The sequence below is a fragment of the Salvia hispanica genome, chromosome 6 (genome assembly GCF_029641045.1).
Source record: "Salvia hispanica isolate PSC_SH4W2 chromosome 6, Shi_PSC_v1, whole genome shotgun sequence".
NCBI lineage: Eukaryota > Viridiplantae > Streptophyta > Magnoliopsida > Lamiales > Lamiaceae > Salvia > Salvia hispanica.
Window position 1 is genome coordinate 15,703,682 of NC_142697.1, and position 27,846 is coordinate 15,731,527.

Consider the following 27,846-nt stretch of genomic DNA (forward strand, 5'->3'; position numbering starts at 1 on the left):
AAAGATAAAAATAAAATCCAATCAATCAAGATTTATACAAATCTTAATTCTATTTAGAATAGACATCCAGAATATATTAAACATTACTTAGGATTTCTTAAATAAATAAATTTATCTAAATCCAATTAAATAAGGATTTTCTTATATATCATTAACATCCTAATCTATCTAGGACATCAATCCAAAAGATAAGGATAACTTGGATTAATACTTATTTTAATCCATCTAAGATTTGTCTTAATAGAATTAAATCTATTCAAATCCATAGGATAAAATAAATTAATATTAATGTTTATCCTAATTCATCTAAGATTCATCTTGGATTAAATCCATATAAATCTATAGAATACGATAATATTATATTATAATTGTTCAAATCTATCCAAGATTTATCTAGGAACAAATCCATACAAATCTATAAGATAAGAATAAAATATTATATTATCACTATCCAAATCCATCTAGAATTTATCTATGAATAAATTCATATAAACACATAGGATAAGAATAAAATAATATTTTTATTATCTAAATCCAACTAAGATTTGTCTAGGAATAAATCCATACAAATCCATAGAATATAGATAAAAAATTAGATTGTCATTATCCAAATTTAACTAGGATTCATCCAGGAATTAAATTCATACAAATCCATAAAATAAGGATAAAATCTATAATTAATCCATGATTTAGTACAAAATCAAATCTTATATAATATATAAAATCCACAAAAGATATATTCAAATCTTATTTCCAAATTAATCTCGAATACTTTCCAAATTAATTCCAAGAGTTAGGAAAACCCTAATTTAAATTTGGAAGGTGAACTCCCGAGACGAGGCGTTGCAGCGTCACCAGTAGGGAAACCCTAACCCTAACGCTGCACTCCAGCCGCTTTACGGAGGCTGCTCGGGCTTCTGCGTCGACTTTGCCGCTGCTCGATTCTCTCCGGCGCTGCTGCTGCTGCGTCGACGTCGCTACAGCGACGTCGCCTTCGCAGCAGCTGCTACTAGGTGAATCCAGAGCTCCCACTGCGCGAAGACCGCCGACGTTGAAAACCGGCGCTGCTCGCGCTGCTGGGACATCGCTGTCACTCCAGCTGCCAGCGCCGCCGCTTCATTTCATGGCTGCTGCTGCGACTGGTGTCACACCCGTCGCCGCCAGACCTCCGCTGCTGCTTTGTTTCCAAAACTCCGACGCTGCAGTGGAGTCTTGACATCGCAGCACAATTCTTGATTTGCCGACTTGGAATTCAAATTCACGTAAGGCAAATATAATTGATCAAGTAATGATAACATATGTGTTAAAGTTAACGTAATCATTACATAGGTTTAACCATTACGTATCTTGAATTAATTACTAATCAAAGGCAAAGCTTCGTTAACATAATTAATTCACGTAGCATACATAATTCATCGTTAGACAAAACCACGACCAATATAAACATGCACTCAAGCAATTCACATAACATGAAATTAATCCACATAATCAGAGCCAAAAATTGGCACTGATACCAATTGATGGGGTTAGGAGCCCCTTGCACAACGGAAGACTTGTACAAAACAAATAAATCAAACTTGGATCTATTTGACCGATTATGCGATTAATCAATTCACATGTTAAACAGATAATTGCATGCTAGAACGCAAATAATTCATGCTTAGAAAATATAAATCCTAAACATGATTTCTACGGTTTAGGGTTACCTATTTAGATTCTCCAAAGAATCGACGATTACTCGCGCCTTCTCCACGATGATCTTCAATACTAGACCACAGATCTTCTAACTGGTTCCCGAATTGTATTCCGACATCAGTGTGGGCTGATCTTATCGAAACACTAGGACTCGAATAAAGAAGACAGAAATTCCTCACGGAGGAGGAGCTGAAATTCTCACGGAGGAGAAAATCAAATAAATAATTTCGTCCTCCTTTAGAGAAAAGGAACGAAAATTATATTATAAGAATAATTATCTTTCTGTCTCATTTATTCTCCTATTTATATTAAGTTCATATTGGGCCCAGTCAGAGATCTATGGAAGGTTTTGGATATGGGCTCCCCCAATTAGCTTTTTACTAATTAAATTGAACCCACAATTTAATACAAGCTTATATTGGAATATTACGAGCAACCACTACAGAAGTAATATTGCACTCCCCATCCAAATCCGAAATTACAAGTAATCCGGGTTTCCACTTTGTTTATTATTTATTTTCCGCGCTTAAGATATAAATGTCCATTAATTAATTGATGTCTGCTATGGACTTAATTAATTAACATCTTATTAATTCCAAGAGTGGACTTAGCAAGAAACACTTATTTATTATTCATAGAGTAATAAAACTCCAACTGGTCAGTTTCCCGAATAATAAAACCTTGTTCAAGCTCCTCTTGAGGACATTATCAAACGAGACTCACCTCGCGCACAATTCAACATAATAGCAATCCTAGCACCGCTAGATATTAATCACCACTACCCAATATATCAGGATTATTGGGGTGCGAAAAACCCGCACCATTTGATAAGTCAAAGTAGTGCATAATCAATACCGTATGCTCAATGCTAACGTATGCAGATTAAGAAATAGTATTTTATCAAGACCTAGTCTTTTAGTAGATAGCATAAAGACACGTCTTGCTGTTAGATCCATTTAGTGCTATACCACACCAATGTCATCTTATTTCAGTAAGGCTTAGAAATAATCGGACTGACATTGCAACCTTTCACGATAGGTAGTCTAAGCCTATCTGGGTTGTGAAATTCTTCTTTTTCTTTTGCAAAGCATTGCATAGAACCGACTGTGTTACCTTAAAGTGGACGACGCACACAACCAGTCTACTAAGCAAAAGACTTAGACTTTGTTTGCTTCTTATACATTTAAATGTTTATAAAATATCTTATAAATGCACAAGCAAACACAATGTAATAATGTACTGGTGCGAAACTGCTCAAATACTGAATCGGGTTAAAAGTGGATTATAGAGTTTTACGTATACAGACAAGATTCTATTCGAGCGAAACTTGCTCGAAACATGCTTTTCAGTATACCAAACCTAACATCGTAGACGTCTTTGTCTATCATAGATTGTAGTCATTGCACTTACCCATTGGCAATGATCGACATCCGCCTGCGCCTCTGCAAAAATTCCAGGGATCTAGTACATTGCTGTCTGAGAAGTGATCCATAGATTCTCCCAAACCAATGTACCTTTCGGGCTCATGAGCATTAGGTGTAGAAGTTGAAGGTTCGGGAATTGGTTGTACAATTGGTACTTGTTCTTGGTTAATGGAACTTGTGACTGAAGTGAGCTCTTCTAGAGCCACCTCACTGCTGGGTTTATGATTCATAACAAAGTCTTCCTCTAAGAATGTCGCGTGAGTGCTCACAATGACTTTCTTGTCTCGGAGACTATAGAATTCATAAGCTTTCAATTAACTTGGAACTTCCCAAAATAGAAAAATGACTAGATTAACATGGAACAGAGTGAGTAACTCTTATTAATGCTAACTTATTTACATAGTATCATAAATGTTAACAAAGTAGACTAATATTCAGCCATCTGCAAGTTAAATATAATCAATCAAACTATCATCTTTCTCTCATTCAAAAAACATATTTTCTTCTTACTACCATAAGAAGATGTTTTCTAGTAATTATGCGCTTGCAATAGATTGTTCGCTATTGTTTTATGATTTAATTTGAAATATTTCAACCAAATTTAGGATTAATAGCCATTTAAACTTTGATCAAATTTGACCGATTTATCTCCTGTTAAATTTTTAGTAAAACTTCAATTGTATAGAATGTGCATATATTCATATCCTTTTTCCATCTTTTGTTCTATTGTCCTTCTCAATCTCGACCTCTATTTTCAAGATCTGATGGCCGAAAATAGAGCCTGATTAATTCAATTTTATTGATTAAAAAAATTCAAAAATGGCTTTTTTGGTATACACATTTGAGTTGGTTATGGTAAGTTGCTTGATTTTCTCCATCAAAAGATTGCAGCGGTTTTTTTAACGATTCCAAAAAATTTCTTCCCTTTCATCGTTTATTCTCAATTGAACACAGCCGCTGTTCTACACTTCCTGTCGAAAATTTCATTGGTTTTTTCTCATGGTACAAATTCCATTTTATTGGAGCAGTCGTGGTTTTCGTTTTCTTCAACAATGGAAGAAGGACCATTGATTAATTATAGCAAGTTTAATGGAGCAGTTGTACAAATTACTTTTACATTGATTGCAGTCATTCATATGTAAAAATATTTACATATTAATTACTTCATATTACTTTTAGTTTCTCATGGTACAAATTACTTTTACATGTTTGGTATCATTTAATTTAAATTTTCAAAAATGCGCTCCGTGACCCAAAAATCACATGTTGGGTACTTAGGATTGATTTTGTCGAGGTACCAAAAATGATACTATAAAACAAAACTCAGATACCATTTGTGTGCAAAAGTGAAGGACCATTTAGTACTATTTATGTAGTTCAGTCTTAAAGAAATTGTTAGGAAATGATTGTGAAATTTTTAAAAAATTGCATACCAAATTAATTTAACTTTAGAAATAATATATTTGGTGTGAGTATATAATCGAAGGAGTATATAAAATTGTAAATGGTCAGAGATGCAGTAGTGGAAGATGATAAGCCATAAATAGCAAAAAAATGTGTGGCGTGCGTTTTTGTCTCTTTGATGCATTTAGAATGGGTTTGTGTGTGGATTTGCGTATAATTTGATAGAGAAAGAGCGAGAGGTGCAGGAGCATCAAATCAGAAGAATGGGTCCCACCGCCACGATGGGCTTAGTGGTGGTGGTTGCCCTGTTTTGTTGCACCGAGGGTTTCATCGGCATGAATTGGGGAAGGATGAGCGCCCAGCGGCTGCTCCCTTCGCAGGTGGTGGATTTGATGCTTCAGAACGGGATAAGAAACGTGAGAATCCCGACCGCTCAGTCAGACATCTTGAAAGCCTTCCAGGGCAGCGAGATCAATCTAACCATTTCCTTGTCCAACGGTCAACAACCTCACAACATGTCAGCCGCAAGAGCTTGGATCCAAAGCAAATACGATCTGTTCAAAGTCAACAACATACGGTAATTAATCATGATTATGTACTATCAGCTACTTCCTCCATCCGCCATTTATAGTCTGTTTTGACTCAACACAAAATTTTAAAAAAAATTAACTTTGTGAATGAAAATGAAAAAAATGAATTAGTGAAAGATAGAGTCTACTTTTATATATTGATTTATAATAAAATGTGAGCGTAATGATTTAGTTGAATGGTGAATCCACGTACCTAAAATGAAATAAAGTAAATGAAACTTCAAAACTCAGAAATGAGACTATACACCTAACCTAATTGTTAGTAATTCAAATAAGAATATGAATTATTAAGTGATTTGAGCGCATACAGGTCACTCATCGTAGGGGTAGGATCGTACCCCTTCAATTGGGGAGGCATGTATGTCCTTGACTATGACATCAACTGGAGAGGCCTCAACTACATGCAAGACGCGCTAAACGAGATCGGCCTCAACCAGACCAACGCCAACATCATGCATAACTCTGAAGAACTCATTCCCAACATCACCAAGCCCTCTGAGGCTGCCTTCCGCGATAGCATCAAGGATAGGATGTCCGAGTACTTGCGCTTCCTGCGCGACAACAATGCCCCCTTCTTTGTAGACTTAAGACCCATCGGAGACCTCGAGCGTTGCAGCCTTGACCCTAGCTTTGCCTTCCCGGACAACAAATCGAAACTTGTCATCAAAGACATAAACGGGGCCGTCTACACCAATGGTTTCCTTTGGCAGTATGACTGCTTCGTATGGGCGCTCGAGAAGCTCAACTTCTCTGACATCAAGGTCGTTGTCACGGCGGTGGGCTGGCCCACCGATGGCTTCCCTGGAGCGAGCGCTGACAACGCTGGGCGCTATTATAAGTTTCTATTGCCGATGGTCACATCCAACAAGGGCTCTCCCAAGCGCCCGGGGGCACCCATTGATGTGTTTATCAACTCGTTAGCTGATGAGCCCAAAATGAAGATTGACATGCTGCTCTCTCCTTCCTATCGTCATTGGGGGATTTACAGGTCACATTTTTTTTATTTTCTCTTTTCACTCAAATCAATTCTAATTCTACTTGATTAATGGAGTATATATGGGTGTTTAATTTGCGTGACTAAATGTAATATGATAATTCGTCCAGGATTATGACTAATTATCATATAACTATCTATCCAAGATTAAGTTATGACATTCAATCTCATGAACCAAGCATAATACATATTTAATCATGAGTTATAATCTTGCAAACCGAATAGTCCTATGGAGTACTATTCCCTCCGTCAGCCAATAAATGTCTCATTTCACTTTTCTATATTTGGTATGTGGACTAACATTCCACTAACTCATATCACTCACATTTGATTATAAAGCTAACACTTCCTCCGTCCCATAAATATATGGACATATGATAAGGGACAGGAATTAAGACAAAATTGGTTAAGTAAGAGAGAGAGGGGAAGAGTAGTTAAAGTAGTATTAGTGGATATTAGGACCCACATTATTATAGTGTTTTGATAGTGGTATAAGTTGTAAATAACTTGATATATATGGACAATAAATTGGGATAACTTTCCGTAAATGGAAATATCCATATTTTTTAAGGGATAAACGAAAATGGAAAGTACACTTATTTTTATAGGACGATGAGTATATAAAAGTAGGTCTCACATTCCACTAACTTTTTCAAACCTCTTAACTGTATAAAGTCAAACAATTTCTTAAAACTCATGCCATTCAGATATGAGACATTTAATCATGTACGGATGGGGCATTTTTACACCATTTGGCCCATAATAGATGATACACTTGGGTAATGACACAAGATTGTAGGAGATGTTGTTCTGTGTGTTGCGTGGAGAGAGGAAATAGTATATTTATATTAATGTGAGAGAAAAAAATTACAAAAAAGAAAATGTTACATCATTCATAGGACAAACTAAAGAAAGTGTTTGATTTTCTATTATGGAACGGAGGAAGTATTTGATTTTCTTTTCGGTACATAGATCAAATGGGCAACCTAAGTTCAAGGTCGACCTATCTGGCCAAGGCCAAGATATTTACCCCACCACCATGAAGGGGATCATGCGCATGCCACAACGCTGGTGCGTCTTCAGTGGGAACTCCACAGATACGTATAAAGTGCGACACCAAGTGGAACTCGCCTGTAGCAAAGGTGACTGCACCACCTTAGCTCCAGGGGCATCATGCAGCAATCTTGGTTTCGGAAAGACTGCGTCCTATGCCTTCAATGTATATTTTCAGACTCATTTTCAGAATGAGAAAGCATGTGATTTCGAGGAGCTTTCCTACATCACCGACCAAGATCCCTCAACGGAGGATTGCTTGTTCCCAGTCGAGGTGGTTAGAGGTAATCAACTCATTGAATTTTCGGCGGCGCTTGCCCTACATAGGCCCCTTAATATTAGAGGTGTCGTTTTGGTGATTGTGCTCTACATCTTCCTTTGATTCACATTAATTTACTTTTCTTTAATGATTCTCATCATAGAATTAAACTATAATATATTTTTGGCTGGATACTAAGGTTATTACTTGCCCCTATATTCTATTAATTTTTTTACACTCATTTTCTTTTACATTTATTAAAATATATGCCGTATCAAATAAGGAACAAATGCCGAATCAAATAAGGATACCTAATAATAGACAAGGGAATATTAGCATGCCGTTAAAAATGCCACATTTCAACAATCATTAAAACAACATTGTTTTTAATAAGAAAATGCCATTTTCATGTAAATATAATTGGATATACAAAAATCATAAACATCTAAAAGCACAATGGCTCATAAATTTTGTTTTTCATCATTCCCAAAAAATAATGGAAAAAATTCTCTTCACATCCAATCATAGAGGACAGAATGAGGAAACAAAAGAGTAATGATTTTAATTGATGTTGATTAATGTGACATCTACTAGCATACTTGATTTCCAAGTCTGACTAGCTTGCTAAGACAAGTGTTGGTTGACTGATTTTCTGTTCACTAAATTTAGAAAAAAAAAAAAAATTCAGTATGAGATTTTATACAGTGTTGTTTCGTAAGATAGGTGGAGAAAAAATAAAGTAAAAGAAAAAAAGTAGAGATAATGTTATTTTCATTTTAGAAAACATTTCATTTTTTATGAGACACTGAAAGTTCAGTTTTATCGGTGTGTGTAATTTAAATATTGGTCAAGCTTCTCAGTTCCAGAGAATCCGCTAGATCACAGGGTTTAGGAACTCAGAGAATCCTCGGTCGTTGGAACACAATCTTTTTCTGTTTCAAAACCCTCAACCCAAGATACTAAAAACTAGTATAAGGAAGTAGGGATCGAATCCCACAGAGATGGAAGCGTAAGGAAGGCATTTAAGAGATTTTGGAAAAGGGTTTAGCTGATGCCACGCAGTTTTTGGGCTGAGAAATTTACTACTAGACTGAGAATAAAATTAACTGCAAGCTAGATCTAGAAAACGAAAAACTCGCATACATGCATCATACCCATAACTTCGCACAACTCAACAAGATAGTCACAATGATTCCTCGACCTAGAAAACAGATTACTTAATCTAGCTAAACAGAAAACAAACATGCGGTGGGGACCATTTCCAAAAACAACAAGAGTACGAATGAAAAGCTGCAAATAACTAACTATGAATTTAACTAACATCCATCTTCATATCTTCAACCGATTCAAGCATAAACATGAATGAAATAGAGCAACAACCCAGATTTAAACAGAACACGACGACTCGAATGTCGGAAAATACGATTCACCAGAAAATTACTAAGATCTACGATAGCTAGACGAAGTAAACCAAAAACAGTAAATAGAAACAAACAACCATGCAGAATTCAACAAATCTACACATCGGATGCTTCATCCGCTCCGGATCCAAGCAATCCACAACAAACCACAACAAATTCCATCTCCGATCTAACCAAATTTCTCCGATCAACTACAAACCCAGCGCAATTCAATTCTACCAAAATAGATCAAGTGCGAAAAGCATCCAAGGCAAAGCAACAATCAACACAAATATAAAACGAAAACAAAACATGAAATTCCATAGCTAAACGATTCAGAATTCAACAAGGATTCAACAATAAAATAAACGCCGAGCTTCGAACAGCGAAGACTCAGGAGAAATCCGAACGGAAAAGTAAAACGAAAGCAGTAAATTGTTTCTTCGCCTCACGTGGAGACGGCGGTACACAATAGCAACTCAAAATCAATCCCCAAACCCCATAAATTTCCGATAACCCCCAAGTGTGTGTAGAAGTGTGTGAAAGTGAGCTAAGAGCTGAATGTGAGAGATATCATTTTAATGTGTGTTGCGTTCTCTCTATTTATAGATGTGGAGGTGATCTTCTAGAATCTTCGCTTGAATTCCCTCCTTTGCCCTCCAATCTAGCAATCTCCTTTGTCTGGCAATTTTTTTCTTTTTTTTGTTCACTTTCTCGTCAAACTCCTTCACCAGATGATTTTCTTCCTTCCTTCCTGGATTTGGCGATTTCTTCTACACATCTGGCTTAAAACACGTGTTAGACCCAAGAAATTGTTTGAATTAAACCTCATAACCAATGCATGAAATTATCCTTATCAAACTGCTCACACTTAAACAATACTTTTCCACAAGTATAAAGACAAGAAAAAGAAGTAAGGCGAATTTCAATGCATGGTTATCTTATGACCAACCTTAATGACACATAAACTCCTAGACCTAGACACATTACTGACTCGACAAAAAGAAAACACATACTTAAAGAAAAATAAACACATATGCATGAACTAGCTCAAACTCTTAAGCAGCCGTCCCCACAAGCTTAAGGTCAATCCGATTGTCTACACTCTCCAATTCCTCCCCTTCCCTTCTTCCACCTAGTCAGTTTGTCAGTTCGTCAAGAGAGCCTATAGCTTCACCAATTGTTTGATTCACTCGATCACTCATTCCTCACCAGGATGTTAGGATCAATCAATCTTAAATTTTGCTCTACCACTGATGCCTCGGGTTATGAGAATTTCTCCTTTCTAAGCCTCCTACTTTCCTTAATTTTTTTATTTTCCTGGACTTCGACCAACTTATACCTCCTCATTTTCCTGGACTTCGTCCAGCTTATACCTCCAAGATTTTATTTTTTCCCCCTTGGACTTCCTCCAGCTTATACCTCCTTTTACCTGGACTTCGTCCAACTTATACCTTCAGTACCCTATATTCGTGGGGTTTTACTTTTCACCACTATTTCCTCCTTTCTATATTCTCTCCCTAAGCATCAGATGGTAGCACCTTTTTTTACATGTTAGCACACAGTATTTAGGCTTATAACTCACTTATATAATGAGGCTTCACAACTAGGTCAGCTAAGGCATTTTCTATCGATCTCACTTCCTCCAAACCGATTTCAGCTTATTAAGGAAAGATGCCTCAAAGTTGTAGTGCATCATATCTTCAATTACTCTCACTAAGGGAATCTTGCCTTATTATTTTCCCCAGCTCATGCTAAAAACACATAAAACCCAAAAAAAAAATAACTCCTAGACCTAATGACTCTTACGCATGCTGAGCACAGATTGCACTAACTCCCTCCCCCCTCCCACTTCACTCCAACTTGTCTCCAAGCTATCCTAGTGAAGGGGGGAATAGGGAAGTTGGTGCATACAACAAAACAAAATAAAACACAGAAAATAAAAAAAAATTCACGAAGCACTTAAACACATACAAAAACATACAAAAGAAACTTCTCACACTTAGACCGGGCAACGGGCTAAGTGGGAGAAGACACAATTACTGAATAGAAAACAAACATGCTAAATAAATAAAAACTGCTCACACTTAGACCAAGAATTGAGCTAAGTGGGAAATAACACATATAAACGAAAATAAACATGCTCAACATAAAGAAAAATCACAGACTCACAAACATAAACATGCACAAAAACAAAAGAAAATAGAAAAATAAAAACTGAAATGTAAAATTTACTTGGTTATCTGGGGGGTATCAATTCTGGGTCTGGCCCCCTCGGGAGCCAGACCTGGGTGGTACACTGGGGCGGTTCGTCTTGACTTTCTTTCTAACCGGCGACTCCGGTTACTCTTCCTCTATCACTGGTTGCTTTGACATGGGATTCTTCACTAACACGGGCGCTAGGGACCTTGACACGGACTGGGCTACCACAGGCTTGGACGTGGATGGGGGTCGCTGGAGAGATGAACTGCCTTGACCGGGCTGCCTGGCCGCACTACCGGGTCCAGGAGGCAGTCTTTGCTGGGTCTGGGAGAATTTCTCCTCTAACCACTCTACCATTTTCTTCATCAACCTGGCCGCATCAGCCATCCTATCATTTTGAGCTGATGATCTCTCGGCCAGAACATCAATGCTCCCCTTCATGGCTTGTATCTCCATTCGGACCCCGCCGAATTCTTCTCGCACCGCTGTCATCTCCTTCCTTAGTTCCTCATAGTTTTCGCTCACCACGGCCTCTATCCCATCCATCTCCTTCTTCACCTTGTCCACCGTCGTCCCTACATCGTAGAAACACACCTCCGTACCCTCCATGTACAGGAGCCCCTTGTTGAAAAAGTAATCCATGCTGAACAGTTCGGAGGGCTCACACATCATTACTTTGGTGCTGACTTTCCTATCTTCATTACGATATTGCGTTGAAGGTAAGCACCTAGTAGATGGTAGGTGTACATGTGTCGGGAGGGGTTGGCAGTCATCTGGTGGCAAGCTTGTTCCAGCCAGTAGCCCAAGTGGACTTTGATCCTTTTGGCCATCCATCAGGCGAAGTAGAGCTCTGCAGTGGTGAGGGCGGAGTTGGCCGTGCCCATCAGATTGTATCCTATAAACACTTGAGTAAATCGGAGGATGTAGTTGGTGATGTGGAAGCCCTTGGATTGGCTAGTCTTGAAGGTCCCCACCCTCTTATGTGTGATAAATTCCCATGCTGTCTGCGGTTTGAATCCAGGGGTATGCTTGGGGGCTCCGACCATCCGTTCATTCCATATGCCATTCTCGTCTTCCACATGGGTGAACAGACCCAACCTAAGGGGCCACTCCCTTATGCTCATATCATATTCCTGATTGAATAGTCTGGAGGTGATGGAGTCGGCGTCTAGGTCAGTCGTGGGTTTGAGACGAAAGGTGGAGAAGAATTCCTTGGCCAGGGCAACTGGCACCTCAGTTGTACTGTGCTTTAGCAGCCATTCAAAACCGATGTCCCCGATGTATGCCAGGAACTCTTGCTCCAACCCGATCTCCCTGAGTGCCTCCGGATCATAGCGTTTTCCAGACCTGACCAGTTTCCCGATCACGCCTCGCTCCTTGTAAGTCGCTGCCCTCTTCGGATCATCGAACTTGCCCATATCCTCCAGCAACTTTTTGGTCACCCAGACCTCTGTTCACTCGTAGTTGAGCTCCTCCTCCTGTTCTTCTTCTTCCTCGTATTCTGACTCGCTGTCCGGGCCAGGACCGACTGGCTCCTTAGCGTGAGGAACCTTGGTTGGAGTGAGGAGTGGTGCCTTGGAAGTGACGGAGACAGTTCTCTTTGACCTCTTGGGCTGGGGAGTAGCCGCATGCTTCCCTTTGCGCTTTCATTCCGCGGCTAAGCGGCGTTCTTCCGCTTCATCCATCTCCTCCTCAGACTCAGGAGCCTCAATCTCCTGCTCGTCTTCTGCCCCCTGGGCAAGGAACTCCAGTCCTCTGAGCGGTTCGAGGTCATCTACCTCGTCCAGCAAACTCCATCGGGCCCATCGCCTAGCCTCTCTCTGGTCCACGGGCGGGTCCTCCTCTTCTGGATCGTTTACCAGATCCACGACTTCTTTTAGCCCTTCTTTCTCAAGACTACGAGATTTATCTTTTGGATTTTATCTTCATAGTTTTTATTTTTTCTATGTTTTCCCTACAAATTGTGGGTTTAATATTGTTGTGACACAATATGTAATCGAGACAAACTGAAACGTAAAGAGACAAAGACTTATGTAGTTCACCAACGTTGTGTTGGCTACGTCCACGAGCAGGAAAGAAAAACAGATTGTATTCAGATTGTTTTTCGGATTACAGAGTTATGTGCTCTACTTCTAATAAATAGGGACACAGACGACATGTTAGGCCCATTATAACAATTAGGACCCAAAGCAGAAACATAGCATAGCATTGGGTCGGGCTAGCGGCAAACAATGCAGATTCAAGACATACTAACAAGTATATTTGTCTATGAGTTGCTAAATCTATAGAGTTTAGGGATGTGTTAGTAACGACTTTGGTTTATACAGTTGATACGCTCGGATTTTACACTGTTTTTAGGACTTTATTTGGTCTGTTTTTAATGTCAAAGTCATAATTCATATCCATATTTTGCATATTTTCTATATTTTGGTATTTTGACGTGTTTTGTGAGATATGTGCATATTTGAGCCTAAAAGGACAGGAAAAAGTCGAAGTTGGAAATCTAGAGCGTTTCTGAAGTCCAGGGTCCGCTGCAACATGCGCAGCGACCGCTGGAGCCTAGCGACCTCCGCATCAGTAGCGGCCCGCTCCGGAGAAAGTTGTGCTGAAATCAAGAAGACGTTTAGTGACCACTGGAGAGTGCGCAGCGACCGCTATCAGAGCTTCTGAAGCTACGGGAAAAACTCCAGCGACCGCTGCAACACAGTGCAGCGACCGTGGCCAAGGTGCAGCGGCCCGCTGCGAAAACGCGGCGTACAGATTTGACCTACTTTCTCCCCAAAATTTACCAAATTTAGCCATTCTTACCTTGTTATGATAGGATTCGAAATCTCCCTTATAAATACCCTCTCAAACCTCTCTATTTAGATCTTCTTTTTGCCTCATAATTCTAGAGCATAAAATTGATAGAGTTCTTCATTATGCAAGAGGTTGAAGACGGAATCAAGAGAAGATCAAGACTAGAATTCTACCTTTGGGTTTTATTGCTTTAGTTCTTATGTTCACTTTGTTTTCCCTTCATTCTAAGTGTTTAGCTTATTCAATCATGTGTAACTAAACTCATAGGATTCTAGGGATGTGTTAATAACGACTTTGGTTATACAATTCCTTTTTTCTATTTAATATCCGTTTTATTTTTATTCTTTTTTTCTATTTAAAATCCATTTTGTTTTTACTTTGTTTCTTCCCTAAGTTGTTCCGTAATACTTCATGTTTGAGTAACACATTCGATGAAGATTTAATATAACTTGTTACATAATCGTAAGAGGAGGTTGGCGAGTTAGATCCACTTAATAGACACTACAATTAGCTTCCTTTAAAACGACACTGTTAATTGAGAGTGAGGACTTTTCAAGGGTTTAGGTACTGACCTTTAGCTATACTAGATCTACTCTGTATACTTGCAGGTATTTAGTGCTAATAAAAAATGCATCAACAATTCCTATTTATTTGATATGCGTTTTGTTCGTGGTTGCTTTATTTTAAGTGGAATGATGCTACATTTTTTAGTGACGCATTCGACGATGATTTTTTGGCTTGCAAAGTAATCGAGAGAGGATTGCATGTTAGATGGACTTACTTAACGCTATAATTAGTTCCCCTAAAATGATACTTTTAATTGAGAGTGAGGACAACTTGCGAGTCTAATTGAGCTTTTTAGAGTTGCTAATCTAAGATATACACCTATGATCATGTTAGATTATTAGTCTAATAATGTAACTTAGGTGATAATGTACTATTTCAGTAAAATAATGTAGCATTTTAGTCTAATAATGTAGATTATTAGTCTAATATGTAGTTTGGCTAATAATGTGACATCTTAGTCTAATAATGTAGCTTATCACAACCATCCAATCCAAGGATCCAAGGGTTGTGATTTGCGTTGATAAATATTCATATTCACATGGTAAATATTGTTCAGAAAAAAAGACACTTGTAGTCCATTGGATCTTGTGATCTAACGGTTAGATTAATGTCACGTGTCATTATTTTAGAAAATAACGGAGTAGCATTTTAGTCTAAAATAATGTACTATTGAAGTTTTATTAATGAAATATTTTATTTATTAATTGCATTTTTTTGACTGTAGAAATGTAGTTGCATATGTTATCTCTTAAATATTAGATATGTTATGAAGTGGTGTTGGGCCCACAAATAATTAAGGAACATAATAGATAAGGAATTATTATTGTGATAGATAAGAGTGAGAATAATGTAGATAAGAATAATGTGAATAAGACTCTTCTCTACATTATTTTTTCTTAATTTACCATTTTTTCACTTTAACTATTTATTATTATTTTTATAAAATGAGTGCGCAAAAATGACCGGGACTCCTAATGGCGGACGGAGGGAGTAGACAAAAAAAGTAAATCAAAGGAATCTAGCGAAAAAATATTACAGTTTAATTCTGTAATAAGAATTAGAAAAGAAAAATAAATCAAAGGAATCTAGCCAAAATAAATACTTACAGTTGAATTCTGTAATAAGAATTAGACAAGAAAAGTAAATCAAAGTGCAAGACGAGAGCTCTAAAATGAATGAGCCTCTGTAGGGCGAGCAACGTCGAGAATTCTATGTTGATTACCTCTGGCCACCTCAACTGGGAACAAGCAGTCCTCCGTTGACGGATCTTGGTCGGTGATGTAGGAAAGCCCCTCGAAATCACAGGCTTTCTCATCCTGAAAATAAGTCTGGAAATAAACGTGAAGGCATAGGACATTCTTTTGGAAGCTTATACAGGTTGCTGCATGATGCCGCCGGAGCTAGGATGGTGCAGTCGCCTTTTCCGCAGGCGCGTTCTATCTGGCGCCACACCTTATCCGTATCTTTGGAGTGGCCATTGAATATGCACCAGCGTTGTGGCATACGCATGATCCCCTTCATGGTGGTGGGGTAAATATCTCGGCCTCGGCCCGACAGGTCGATCTTGAACTTGGGCTGCCCATTGGATCTATATACGTACCAAAAATTAAGAAAATCAAATAATACTACTAAAGGGTAATACTAGTACGTGTATAATTGTGACTTGTAAATCCCCCAATGGCGACTGAAAGGCTAGATGTTAGTCCTCATCTTGGGCTCATCAGCAAAGGAGTTGATAAACATATCAAGGGGCGCTTGGGCGTGCCCTGGTTGGATGAGACCATCGGCAGCAGGTACTTAAAGTAGCGCTGAGCATTGACAGAGGCGGCTCCGGGGTAGCCGTCGCTGGGCAAGCCGACGGTCATGACAGTGACCTTGATTTCAGAGAAGTTGAGCTTCTCGAGCGCCCATACGAAGTGGTCGTACACTCGTACTGCCATTGGAATCCGTAGGTGTAGACAGCGCCATTGATGTTGTTGATGACAAGATTTGATTTGTTGTCCGGGAAGGCAAAGCTAGAGTCGAGGCCGCAGCGCTCGAGGTCGGAGATGGGGTTAAAAAATAAAGCATTTTCAAGGAGGTAATTAATGTCAAAAATAATGTGATGAAATATTTTGACTTTTAATTGATGGAGTATTTTACATTGAAAGAGGATAGTGATCACTTTATGTGAACGCCTTATGTGAAATGATAGAGAAATAATATGCAACAAAGTATTTTTATATGAAATAAAATGCTATATACTTTATATGGGCCATTTTTCATATCGATGGATTTGAATCGTGGATTACACACTATAACTAATATCTCTGTTTAACTACTATACTAGTCTGCAACTCCTAACATGTTCTTTAAAGATCCTATGTACTCACTAGTAATCTCAAATATTTCAATATATCATACCCACATCCATTATCGAATTTTAAGACGCATTACAAAAATATTGTTCTTGTTTTTTATCGTTATATTAGTATATTGGGTATGGGCGTATGGCATGAAAATTCGGTATACGCCATATTATTGGTATATATCGTTACCGTGATTGTCCATTGACGAGAAGATAGCAAATGTCTTCACATAAATCATCACCATTTCATCATTTCATGGATTTACTCCAAAGCCCACATAACATTTATGGGCTACAACCGCCCCTTAAATATCTTAGACTCTTCAACCCAATATTTGTAATAGCATCTGAATTCATTGTCTTACAAAAGTGCAAGGAAAAGTGATAAAAGCCAACCCCACAAGTTTGCAATTATTACTCAACACTGAAATCCTCATGCTTACCTAAGTTTCATGATGTTTTCTTTCTCAACTAGTAGTATTTCTTTTTGCTTATAACCAATTGAATATACATCACTCTCTCAAAAGTTTGTTGCTTCCAACCACAAATTTATGTTTGCTGCTGAATTCCAGATGTGATACTATATGACGTGGCTGCACAATATTTCTCTAACTAAAGAAATCATTCAACATATGCGAAAAAGAGGTTTCAAATCTTAAGACAATCTAAGGACCTGTTATTTATGCATTAGTATTATGCATATAAAGGAAAAGTTGTGAATATGTGACACTGGGTTGCATCATTTGCTTGACTCATGCTATCATTGCTTTGGCTAATCATCAGGTAACCCTTAATTAGTGAATCACTAATTGTACTTGCCCTTTTTTAGCTCCTAATAATTAACACATTCTGATTATTTTTTTTTTATTTCTCTTATTCTTGATGGCATTCATCTCTCACACTTGCTAATTGATGGCGCTTCAACTTTATTTTTTGTGCAGATTATTGTGTTTTCAAAAACAGATGTCTCCATTTTCAAGTCAAAACTTTTAAGTGGTGGGACTTTTGTTGAAATTTAGGGAAGACTTTTACAAAAATAGTTAAAAGTCCAAAATTTAGTAACAAGTAGAACCAAGACATTGATTAATCATCATACACGTATATATGTAAAATATAATAGATCATTCGTTTAATAAAGATATGAGCCCCAATCATTCATTTAACCAAAGTAATACTGCCTCATTTTATTTTATTTAAAAAAAAAACTAAAATAAAATATTGATTATAACAAGAAATACCATTATAATTTTTTTAGTAAAGCCGAAGTTGACAGGTTAGTATGGATTAAGAATTAAGCATACTTTTCAAAAATCTTACCTAATACTAGTATCATAATATAACCGAAACTTTCACACTTGATTAGTCTTGATGGGCCATGTCAACAGCTAAAAAGTCAAAAGTCCTCTTTTTTCTTTTTATTGATTATACACATAGATATAGTTGTTTATATTTTTGTTTTCTTTCATTTATTTATGTGTGTTTGAATGGACCACGACAGGGAGCGAGGGGCAGAAAGTGATATATAGACGGAAAGAAAAACATATGGGAGTGTCATTTTATTATATAATAATAATAAAATATTAGATTTCAGAGTGTAAATTTATCAATGTTCGAGCGATATTTTATTGAATAAAAATTGATAAAAAAATTTATTTTCTGAAAAATTTACGACTGTCAAAATTATTTATTGGGCACTTTAGAATTGGAAAAGACCGTAGTATGAACATAGTCGAATCAAGTTCCATTTACATAAGTAGTTAGAGTTTTGATTTGGATTGTTTGGTCTTTGGTTTTTAGAATTATTCAATGTAGTTCGGTGTTGGTATTGTAAAAGTTTTGGTCTATTAAAGTTCTAAAGATAATTATTTGATAGGACTACAAGTATATGTCAATGAGATAAACTTTTAGGCATTTTTTTTTACTGGAAGTAGACAGTAGTATTCAAATTTTCCATATTGGTTTCTTTTTTTATTGAATATGAGTGTAGGGCGGTGTTGAAATTTTTTTGAAGCCACTAATGTAGAGAAAAATGGTTAAAAATTTGTTAGCACACAAATATTGAAAATTTATTCTTGGATAGATATTATTATTATTGAGGAATGAATCATGCTAAACTTTACAAGATAAAAACAATACCTGAAAGGCTAATCTGCAAACAGACATTTGGAAGTGGTCAATAGGCAGGCAGGCAGTTGTGAAAATGACAATTAGGGAGAGGGGGGCCTCAGGCAAAGATAGTGTATGGGATGAGATCTTCTGTTCAAAAATACTAATGAGATTCAATAATAAAAAATAGAACTACTCCACTACATATAAACATCAATATACATACATGTACCATATGATGTTAAAACACACCATCCCAAGTCACCCTCAAATTGTACTCACAAATTTTTGATAATTGAAAGATCAATAGATAAGATAATACCCACCCCCTCCCCTCCCCCCAATTGTTTTTTCTAAAGTTGCTTTCACAATCACTCTCAATCAGCACATGATATGCTTTTCAAAGTATAACTAAACAAATTGATCTACATGAAAGCTTTCAAACCCATTTTGTACCATCATCATTCAAGAATGAAATTGCTGGATACTTTATCAACATGCATGCCTATATAAATTCATTTTCTCTGCATGCTTCAAATCTCATCTTCCTTGAAAATGGCACCACAAAGATTGGTAGTATGAGACTTTAAATTTTCAAGAATATTAATAAGCCAAATATGGGAAGGAAAAAGTGTTGGTTCACTTGTGTAAAGAAGTTCTTCATTCCTGACCCAAAACCTAAATCTCAAGAGGTAAAATATCTATACTATACTATACTTGATCAAATTCTTTTTTTTTTTTGTTACTCTTTTAACTAACAATTTTCATAGAAATCCAAGAAATGGAGATGGATATTCAGAAGATTCAAATTCAGACACTTGCCTTCAATAGAGGAAGCTCCAGAGAAATCACTGAGTAATGCAACAGAAGAGCAGAGGAAGCATGCATTAGCCGTGGCCATTGCCACCGCGGCCGCAGCAGAAGCTGCAGTGGCTGCAGCCAATGCAGCTGCGGAGGTCGTCCGCCTCACTAGCGTCCCACAAAGCCACCGGCTAAAAAACCAGCACGCAGCCGCCATCATAATCCAAAGTACTTATAGGGCCCATCTAGTGAGTTTCTGGTGCAAGAATACACGCTATTCAACATCAGTTTTTTTGGAATTAGTTTTTAACGGTGCCTTTGTGCAGGCTAGGAAGGCTTTGAGTGCTTTGAAAGGCCTTGTGAAGTTTCAAGCAGTGATTAGGGGGGAGCTGGTGAGACGTAGCGTGGTTAGAAAGCTGTCGTCCATGGCTTTGCACACGGATTTGAAGAATCCGCGGGCTGAGAAAAAGAGAGTGCGAACTCTGCTTGAATGCCTCAGCCAGAGTGAGAGTAGGCATAGTCTTAGCAGAAAGGAAGGCATCAAGTCTGAAGAAATCCGAGTAAGCTGTTTTTAGCTCTTGAAGATGATATGCTTTGGTTTCATGCTAACCAACTGTAAAAGGCAAAGTAGGCAAGCTTATATGATGAATTCAAGTTCACTACTCAAAGCTCTACTAATATGATGAATTTGATTAGGAAACTGTGGCTTTGAAAATTAGTGCTGATAGAATGTTGATTTATAGCGTTCTTTTGTGTGTGCAGCTGCGATGCAGCACGCAGAGGACGTGGGATCTGAGCTTGATCTCAAAGGATAGTGTGGAGGCATTGTATTTACAGAAGCAAGAGGCCATTGCTAGAAGGGAAAGGATGAAGCAGTACTCGTTTTCGCATAGGGTATGCTAAATTTCAATGCGTCTATAACTACATATGATACTATTCATCATATAGAATGGATTAAACTAACCTTTGCTTCTTTTGCAGGAGAGGAGAAACAACGAAAGCCTGCAGGAATTGATGAGCAGAAAGAGCAGCAGGTTCGATCAATACCTAGAGCTTGAGGCGTGCCAGCATGCTGAAAAGGAGAAGCTCAAAACAGTTGATGTAAGTAGGCTTGGACCGCTGAGGTTGAGAAGTGCATGCAAGGATGAAAGAATGGAGGAGGTGAGCTCACCGTTTTCACAGCCGAGGAGATCTTTCTGCCACGTGAAACATAGGTCAACAGGGGATGATGGGTCGTTGCCTAGCTCCCTTGTCTTCCCTGCATACATGGCTGCCACCGAGTCTGCCAAGGCCAGGTCGAGGTCCCTAAGCACACCCAAGCAGAGGTTGAGGCTGTGTGAGACGTATTCGGGAGACCACTCTCCACACAGCCTCAGGATGTTCTCTTGGAGCTCGTTGAACGAAAAGATCAACAGAAGTAATAAGAGGAACAGCATCTCTCAGCACATTTCTACAAATTTTGGAACTCTCAACTAAGAGCAAGAATGATTCAGCTTTTCTCCAATCTTGTAAATTTTGTGCATGTCATCACGATTTTTCTCCTAACTTCGAGCTTGCAAACTCAAGATTTTGGTGCAGTTTTTTTCCCATTACAGCTTGTACCTTCTTCTTCTCTCGGGTTTTTTCTTCTTGGAACAATCAAGATAAATAGAGCTCAACCAAATTGTTGTTAAAAATAATGGCAGCCAACCAGTTTCCGACATTATGGCTTCTGCATTATAAGCTCAGTATTTATCACGAGCATAAAAAAAATAACAGTTTTAGCAGAACCCATCTCCCACCATAGCCAAAGAAGCGCAATGAATCATCTGAAAACAAGGAATTTGTGTAGAATGTTTGGATTTAAAGATTGAATCAAATGATGAAAAAGTACATAAGAGAAAAGCTAGCCTAACACAATACACAATTTCCGACTGGCATTCTACTATCTCATCTCAGCTACAAAGCCCGACATATAAGCTGCCTCATTAGGCAATCAACAGAAAAAATATCCGAATGTGGAGTCGTGTCAAGAGTATATTTACAGAAGCAGTAACGAATTATTTGCATTTCACAAGAGATTTATCGAATCAATGGTATCCTCTGTCAAACAAATGGCACCTTAAGGTTTTGATCATATCATCCAAAGCATCCCCATTTGATGCCAGGTATCTCAAAGCTTCCTCTTTGCTTAGCAGGATTTTTCCTCCTACGAAGTATAGGCCTCTATCTTTCACAATGACACCATGCTCACAAGCTAAATCCAAGGCTTCTGATACGCGGCAGATTCCTTTCCCAAAGTTTATACTCAATTCAGCTTTTGTATTTGAAGGGGCTAGCTTGTTTTTCACGACTTGCACACATATTCCAAGTCCAGTAGCCTGGCAGCAGAAATATAGGATAAGTGACACGTGGTCTTCTGAAATCAGAAAATATTATAGAGGAGCAAACAAACAACGCATTTGAAATCTGCCTCCCCGGATATGTTTTTAACTCAATTTTTTTATTGACATGTAACTCAAAAATTCCAAATATTGAAAAATTTACATAGTCATATATAATCGATTTATCAAGAAGAAAACTAGCTGCAAATCTGGTGTCATAATGATATTACCTTATCATTTTTCATCAGCAATCCCTTTCTGCTAATTTTCAACCTCATGGCAGCATAAAATTTCAAGGCATTTCCACCACATGTCACTTCCTCTGCATGAATGGAGCCTTCCACTAATTTCAATTTTTTTCTTACCTATAAGGACCAGATAAATTGGTCATTAAAGCACAGTACATGTTAGAAAATGAAGTTTCCGGTAACTAGATGCTAACCTGGTTGATGAAAATAATAAGAGTATCGGAATTGCACTGAGAATAATGAATTTTCCGTAATGCTTGTGTCATAATTTTCGCTTGTAGATCTCTATAGGGACCACATTCTACTCCATCAACTTCATGTTGAGGAACAAGAGCAGCTACCTGCATTGATAAACATTACTAATTGTTATGACTGAGCATAGTTAAGAAAATAATGGAACAGAACAGAACACAGCACAAGAAACTATAAGTAGAAAAGCTTGACAATACATACACTGTCAACAATAATTACAGAAACAGATCCACTCTTAGTCAGTGTATCCACCACACTTAGCAAATTTTCAGCAGAATCTGGCTGTGAAATAAGGAGACTGTCTTTATTTACACCTATCGATTCTGCAAGTGAAGGGCACATCGCGTTCTCCACATCAAGATAAGCACAGTAACCTATCACAGGAATGAATCAGTTTCTAACGATTAATAATATGGAAGCACTTGGCAGGTAACTGGGCTATTATAATCAGAAGCTTATCGATCTGACAAGAAATCAGAAAGACTCTATAATACCACAACACAAAAGGGACATTTGAGAATCAAAAGTCTAAGCTCAAGTGAATTCAAAAATAATTTCTTAATATATTCCTTCTCTTTATTTTTCACTTAAACATAATTGGAGCATAAATGAGGATCTGAAGCAAGTTATGCATGGGATATGAGAATCCAACTGTGTTAACATGGCGGGCACATAAAAATAATTTAAATGTGATGGAGTACTGTTATCAATACTTTCTCCGCCTGACTGAAAACAGAATACACGCAAAGAGAGATCACTAAACAACAAGAAAGGCTTGCCCATCTGTTGAAAGCATTTCAATGTTAGGTATCTATGCATCTCTCCCTACAGTCTTAGATTACACATCTTTTAACTCAATAACTGAGGATATAGGATACTGAGCACCTCCAAGCTTTTGAGCCTCCTTAATAACATGCAGTGCAAGTGTTGTCTTCCCTGATGCTTCTTGCCCATAAATCTCGACCATCCTACCCTGATAAATGCAACAAGATCTGTCAATAGCATCCACTTAACACACATGCAAATGCAATGAGAAGAAGGCAACTCCGACTCAGTATAGTTTACCAATTTTAGGAATAAAACACACCACTGTGATGCACAGACACACAATGACTACTGAAATGACGCAAAAAAAAAGAGGAAATTAAGGCTAATATCACCAGAAAACACATTTCTAAAATAACACGAGGAAAATAGAAAATTCTATTAGTATTTAAATAAAAACAGACCTTCGGCAGCCCTCCTACACCGAGAGCCTGATCCAGCCTCAATGAACCAGTAGATATCACTGAGGCACGTCTGGCACCAAAGAAACGCTGCAATGAAAGCATCGATTCTTTACCAAATTCCCCCGAGAGCTTCGACAGAGCCATGCGCAAGGCTGCATCTTTCTCAGACACCTTCGAATCATCCTGGATATGATCATCATATGCAAATTCCGAATCTTCAACTGATAAAAAACAGATTAATGTAAAGCATGATGCCACACAAAAATAAAAATAAAAATAAAAACAATCGCAATGCTAATCAAATATCAACAAGAGAGAGATGGAGAGTGAGAGAGGGCATCTGTGTACCTGTTGGCAACGCATCCGAGCACAGCGTTCTTCTCCAAGCAAAAGATGTCTGAACATACAATCAAATAAACAATCATAAATAGGCAACAACGTGCAAAGCTAAATAATGTTTAGGAAAGATACATAGTCCAAAATCAAAATGCAAAAGATAATTCTTTCAGAGGAAAAAAAAACAAAAGATGAGCACATAATCATGGGATACATGTATAAATACCTGAAGTCTAGACGACAGGAGAGATGTGAGGCGTCTGGTGGACAATGGATTAAAGCTAAGTACTTTCGCTGACTTGGGTGCAATTGACACCATCTACTCTGAATTTTCTTCACCGATTTTTGCCGAAATCCCAAAATTAGGGTTTTTTCAACCAAAACAAATTTCAGTCAGATGGCGCCATGTTTCCGAAAAAACTTAAGCGAGGGGACGAGAGAGCAGAAGTCGCTGAATTTTTAAATCGATTTTAGATGCACGAACGACTTTTACAAGTTAAATTATTAAGACTAGGTTACCCTCATATGATGAACGGGGAATTTTTGAGTTATTTTTTTCAGATTTGAAATAACTACTACCTCCATCCATTATTATAAATCTCTTTTCTTTTTCGAACGAAACTTAAAATATATAAAAATAAATTAATAGAAAAAAGTTAGTGGAATATGAGTCTTATTTGTATTATTTAGTAAAAATTTTAAATGAAATGTGAGTAGAATATGATACTCTAGTGTCATTCGTAGTAAAAATGAATCGGAACTCTTATTTATGGATGAACTAAAATGAGAAAATTGGACTCCTAAGTACTGACGAAGGGAGAAGATAACACTTTTATTACAAATAATGATATTGATAATTATGCAGTATATTTATAATACTCTCTATGTTCGCAATTAGGAGTTCCAATTTGCTATTTCAACTTGTCCACAATTAGGAGCCTTGATTTACTTTAATATAAATGGTAAATATATTTCACATTCCACTAACTCATTTTACATTAAAACTCATGTAGAACCCAAAGTGCATATTCTTTGGGACAGAGGGAGTATTATAAAACTAATGTATCAAATCATAACTCACATTCCAATATCTTTTTCATCCATTTTCCTTTACATTTTTTAAAATTAGTGACGAATTCACCGCAATTCCTAAGCGCAGAAACAATAATTATTACCAATATATAAATTAAGTTATTTTCAATTTTTATGAATATTCAAATTCCAAAAACAATAATTATATGCTTATAATTTTTAGGGAGAGAAATAGAGGGATGGAGTCTCAATTATTTTTTGGCTCCACCTATTATCTCGTTCTGATAGTTTTATTTCTATGGGTTAAACTTAAATCCTTAGCTCAAGTAGCATCGATCTAAGATTTTTTTTTTTTAAATAAAAAAAATAAAAATAAAATGATACTTGAATATCGAGTATATCATGTGACAATCTTTCTTTTGAGCATATTCCATCGTTTATACCAAACTCAAATTCATTTTAGTATAAATGTCATACTATTAAATAGTGATTTTACTTAAATTAGTTACACTAAACTCAAATATAAAAGAATACGGTATTTTTTATCTACATATATAATGTATTTTTGATGATCATAAAATTTGAAAAAATGATTTAAATTTATTTTAGTGTAAACTCAAAAATAAGAATATTATGCTCAAAAATCTAAAAATGATGATTTTGGAATAACATTGGAACTAATCTTTTATCTACACTATATTTTGGATTTTAGAGTTCCATTGGAAAGGGTTGTAGCCTCGTAGGTGAACTCTTTTCAATATCCCAATTTGTAAGATCGAAAAAGGTCTCTCTCAAGTCCCAATAATATTAACGAATGACGGTTGTCTCCCCATTCTTATTACCGAATACTCCCTCCGTCCCCGAATAAGAGTTACTAATTTCTATTTTGGTCCGTCCTCAATTAAAAGTAGCACTTTATTTTTACCATAATTGGTAAGTAGGTCTCACATTCCACTAACTCATTTCACTCACATTTTATTATAAAACCAATATAAAAATGAGTCTCATATTCTTCTAATTTTTTCAACCAATTTTTCTTTACATTTCTTAAAACTCGTGCCCGATCAAAGTGTTACTCTTAATGGGGGACGGAGGGAGCATTTGAGAATGCAATATAAAGATTATTTCACGCAGTTAACTAGTAAACCCTATACTTAGACGTGCCCAAGGTTTATGTCACGCCCGCATTTTCAAGGATAGAAAACACGGTTGATCGCAACTAGGGGAGGATTAAAGAAGCGGGCAAGAAAGGGGGAAACAACAAAACTCGACCAAAGCTCAATAGAAGTAGCTCGAATAAAATCAGAGTATCATTTCGACAATCAACAACTCAAAATGATATTATCTCAACTTATACATTATCTCAAAAGAAACAACATTCAGCGGAAGCATTTCGAGAGTAGAATACTGCTGTGTATGAAGACACAACGTATTCTGAACATTTGATAGACATTCTTCACTTTTATACTCAACACCCACCGCGCTCGTCACAGTTCAACCTGCACATAGGAAAAACACATGTAGGGCTGAGTACTTGATGTACTCAGTGAACAAATGCCAAAACAATTTTATAAAAACAGTTATGTCATGCCGCCATTGAGTGAATCTCGGGTTTTACTTTAAAATGCCGAGAAAACACTAAAATCATTTCAAGCACAAACTTTCAACTCATCCTCAAATCCTTTTTCTCATCATTTCAAAACACAACCATTTTTCCTTGAGTTATTTAAGAAATTGTCATATCCGTTCTTCAGGGTGCCGTGTAAGGTGGCCACTTTCCACGAGCACAAAAACTGGCCAACCCATTCGATGACTCACAGTCATCGTGTACACTAGTCCGAGTAGGGACGCACCCTTTCTAGGACCCGAATTCGATTAAACTCATAGTAGGGACTCACTCTTCACTAAGCTATCATCAACATCATCATCTCAACAACCTCAATAATCTCAACATCAACAACCTCAACAACATGTGAAACGAGAATATGGCCATAAACTCGATCACTGGATCGCCGGACCCAAAAGACGGCTCACAATCCCCAATGGTGTACACTAGCCTGAGTAGGGACTCACTCCCTAGTTAGACCCGAATTCGATTTCAATAGGTCTAGTAGGGACAACTCCCTTGCTAAACAAACAGATAGGCATTTCTCAAAACAAAAAATGGCATGACATATCCTTTGCAAAACTCCATTTTTCTCATAAAACGTATTTGAAACTTAAATCATTTTCTGTCAAGATCGAGCATCATCTCACATCACATCAACAAGTTGAACTATTAACAATATCACTCAATAAATCAACACATATATCACATAACATCACTTGCACTTTAACACATATATCACCTCATCATGGAATAAAATAATAATTGCAGTCTCAGTTAAAAGGGATTTCGTCACATAAAATGATGCTCGAATCGATATATTAAAACTAAAGCTCTTGAAAGTATTTAGTTTGAAAGTCCACCTCATTCATTTTCTCCTTTTCGATCTTACTTCGCTCATGGAGAAAATCCTTCCTTGAGTCATGCTTCTCCTCTCTTTCATTTATAATTGGAGTAGCCCGAGCTTGAATTAATCGGCCCCAACATAAATTCGAAAATTTCAAATCAGAGAGCTTGTTGCTTCTCTCCCTCTTAATTTCCTTCTCAGCCTGCTCGCTTCCCTTCTTCACGCCTCTCGGTCCTCCATCTCCCTTTCTCTTCTCCGTCGCTGCTCTAGTGCGGCGAGCTCGAAGGCTCAG

At 37.4% G+C, this 27,846-nt stretch overlaps 3 protein-coding genes and 1 pseudogene across 4 annotated transcripts; 2 read left to right on the top strand and 2 right to left on the bottom strand.

Moving 5' to 3' along the window:
* Nucleotides 1-4,669: 4,669 nt before the first annotated feature.
* LOC125208151 (glucan endo-1,3-beta-glucosidase 8-like) lies at nucleotides 4,670-7,635 on the top strand. The gene is made up of 3 exons (XM_048107725.2): nucleotides 4,670-5,100; nucleotides 5,424-6,101; nucleotides 7,080-7,635. The coding sequence occupies exons 1-3, from the start codon at nucleotides 4,787-4,789 to the stop codon at nucleotides 7,540-7,542; spliced, it is 1,455 nt and encodes a 484-aa protein (XP_047963682.1). The 5' UTR covers nucleotides 4,670-4,786; the 3' UTR covers nucleotides 7,543-7,635.
* A 7,918-nt stretch (nucleotides 7,636-15,553) lies between these two features.
* On the bottom strand, nucleotides 15,554-16,979 carry LOC148923279 (glucan endo-1,3-beta-glucosidase 8-like; annotated as a pseudogene).
* Nucleotides 16,980-19,305: 2,326 nt separating this feature from the next.
* Nucleotides 19,306-21,256, top strand: IQD12 (IQ-domain 12). Its single transcript, XM_048108185.2, has 5 exons — nucleotides 19,306-19,532; nucleotides 19,611-19,889; nucleotides 19,968-20,201; nucleotides 20,404-20,535; nucleotides 20,623-21,256. The coding sequence occupies exons 1-5, from the start codon at nucleotides 19,458-19,460 to the stop codon at nucleotides 21,115-21,117; spliced, it is 1,215 nt and encodes a 404-aa protein (XP_047964142.1). The 5' UTR covers nucleotides 19,306-19,457; the 3' UTR covers nucleotides 21,118-21,256.
* A 284-nt stretch (nucleotides 21,257-21,540) lies between these two features.
* Nucleotides 21,541-24,557, bottom strand: RECA3 (RECA homolog 3). 2 transcript variants are annotated; one of them, XM_048108188.2, is made up of 8 exons: nucleotides 24,296-24,557; nucleotides 24,082-24,130; nucleotides 23,734-23,916; nucleotides 23,390-23,477; nucleotides 22,706-22,878; nucleotides 22,447-22,593; nucleotides 22,235-22,369; nucleotides 21,541-22,001 (listed from the first exon to the last, which is right to left on the bottom strand). In XM_048108188.2, exons 2-8 carry the CDS (start codon nucleotides 24,094-24,096, stop codon nucleotides 21,711-21,713), a joined length of 1,032 nt encoding a protein of 343 aa, XP_047964145.1. In that variant the 5' UTR covers nucleotides 24,097-24,130; nucleotides 24,296-24,557; the 3' UTR covers nucleotides 21,541-21,710. The 2 variants fall into 2 exon arrangements, with proteins under 2 accessions (XP_047964145.1, XP_047964144.1); XM_048108187.2 differs by having other exon boundaries at nucleotides 23,734-23,954; nucleotides 24,296-24,554.
* Nucleotides 24,558-27,846: the final 3,289 nt, after the last annotated feature.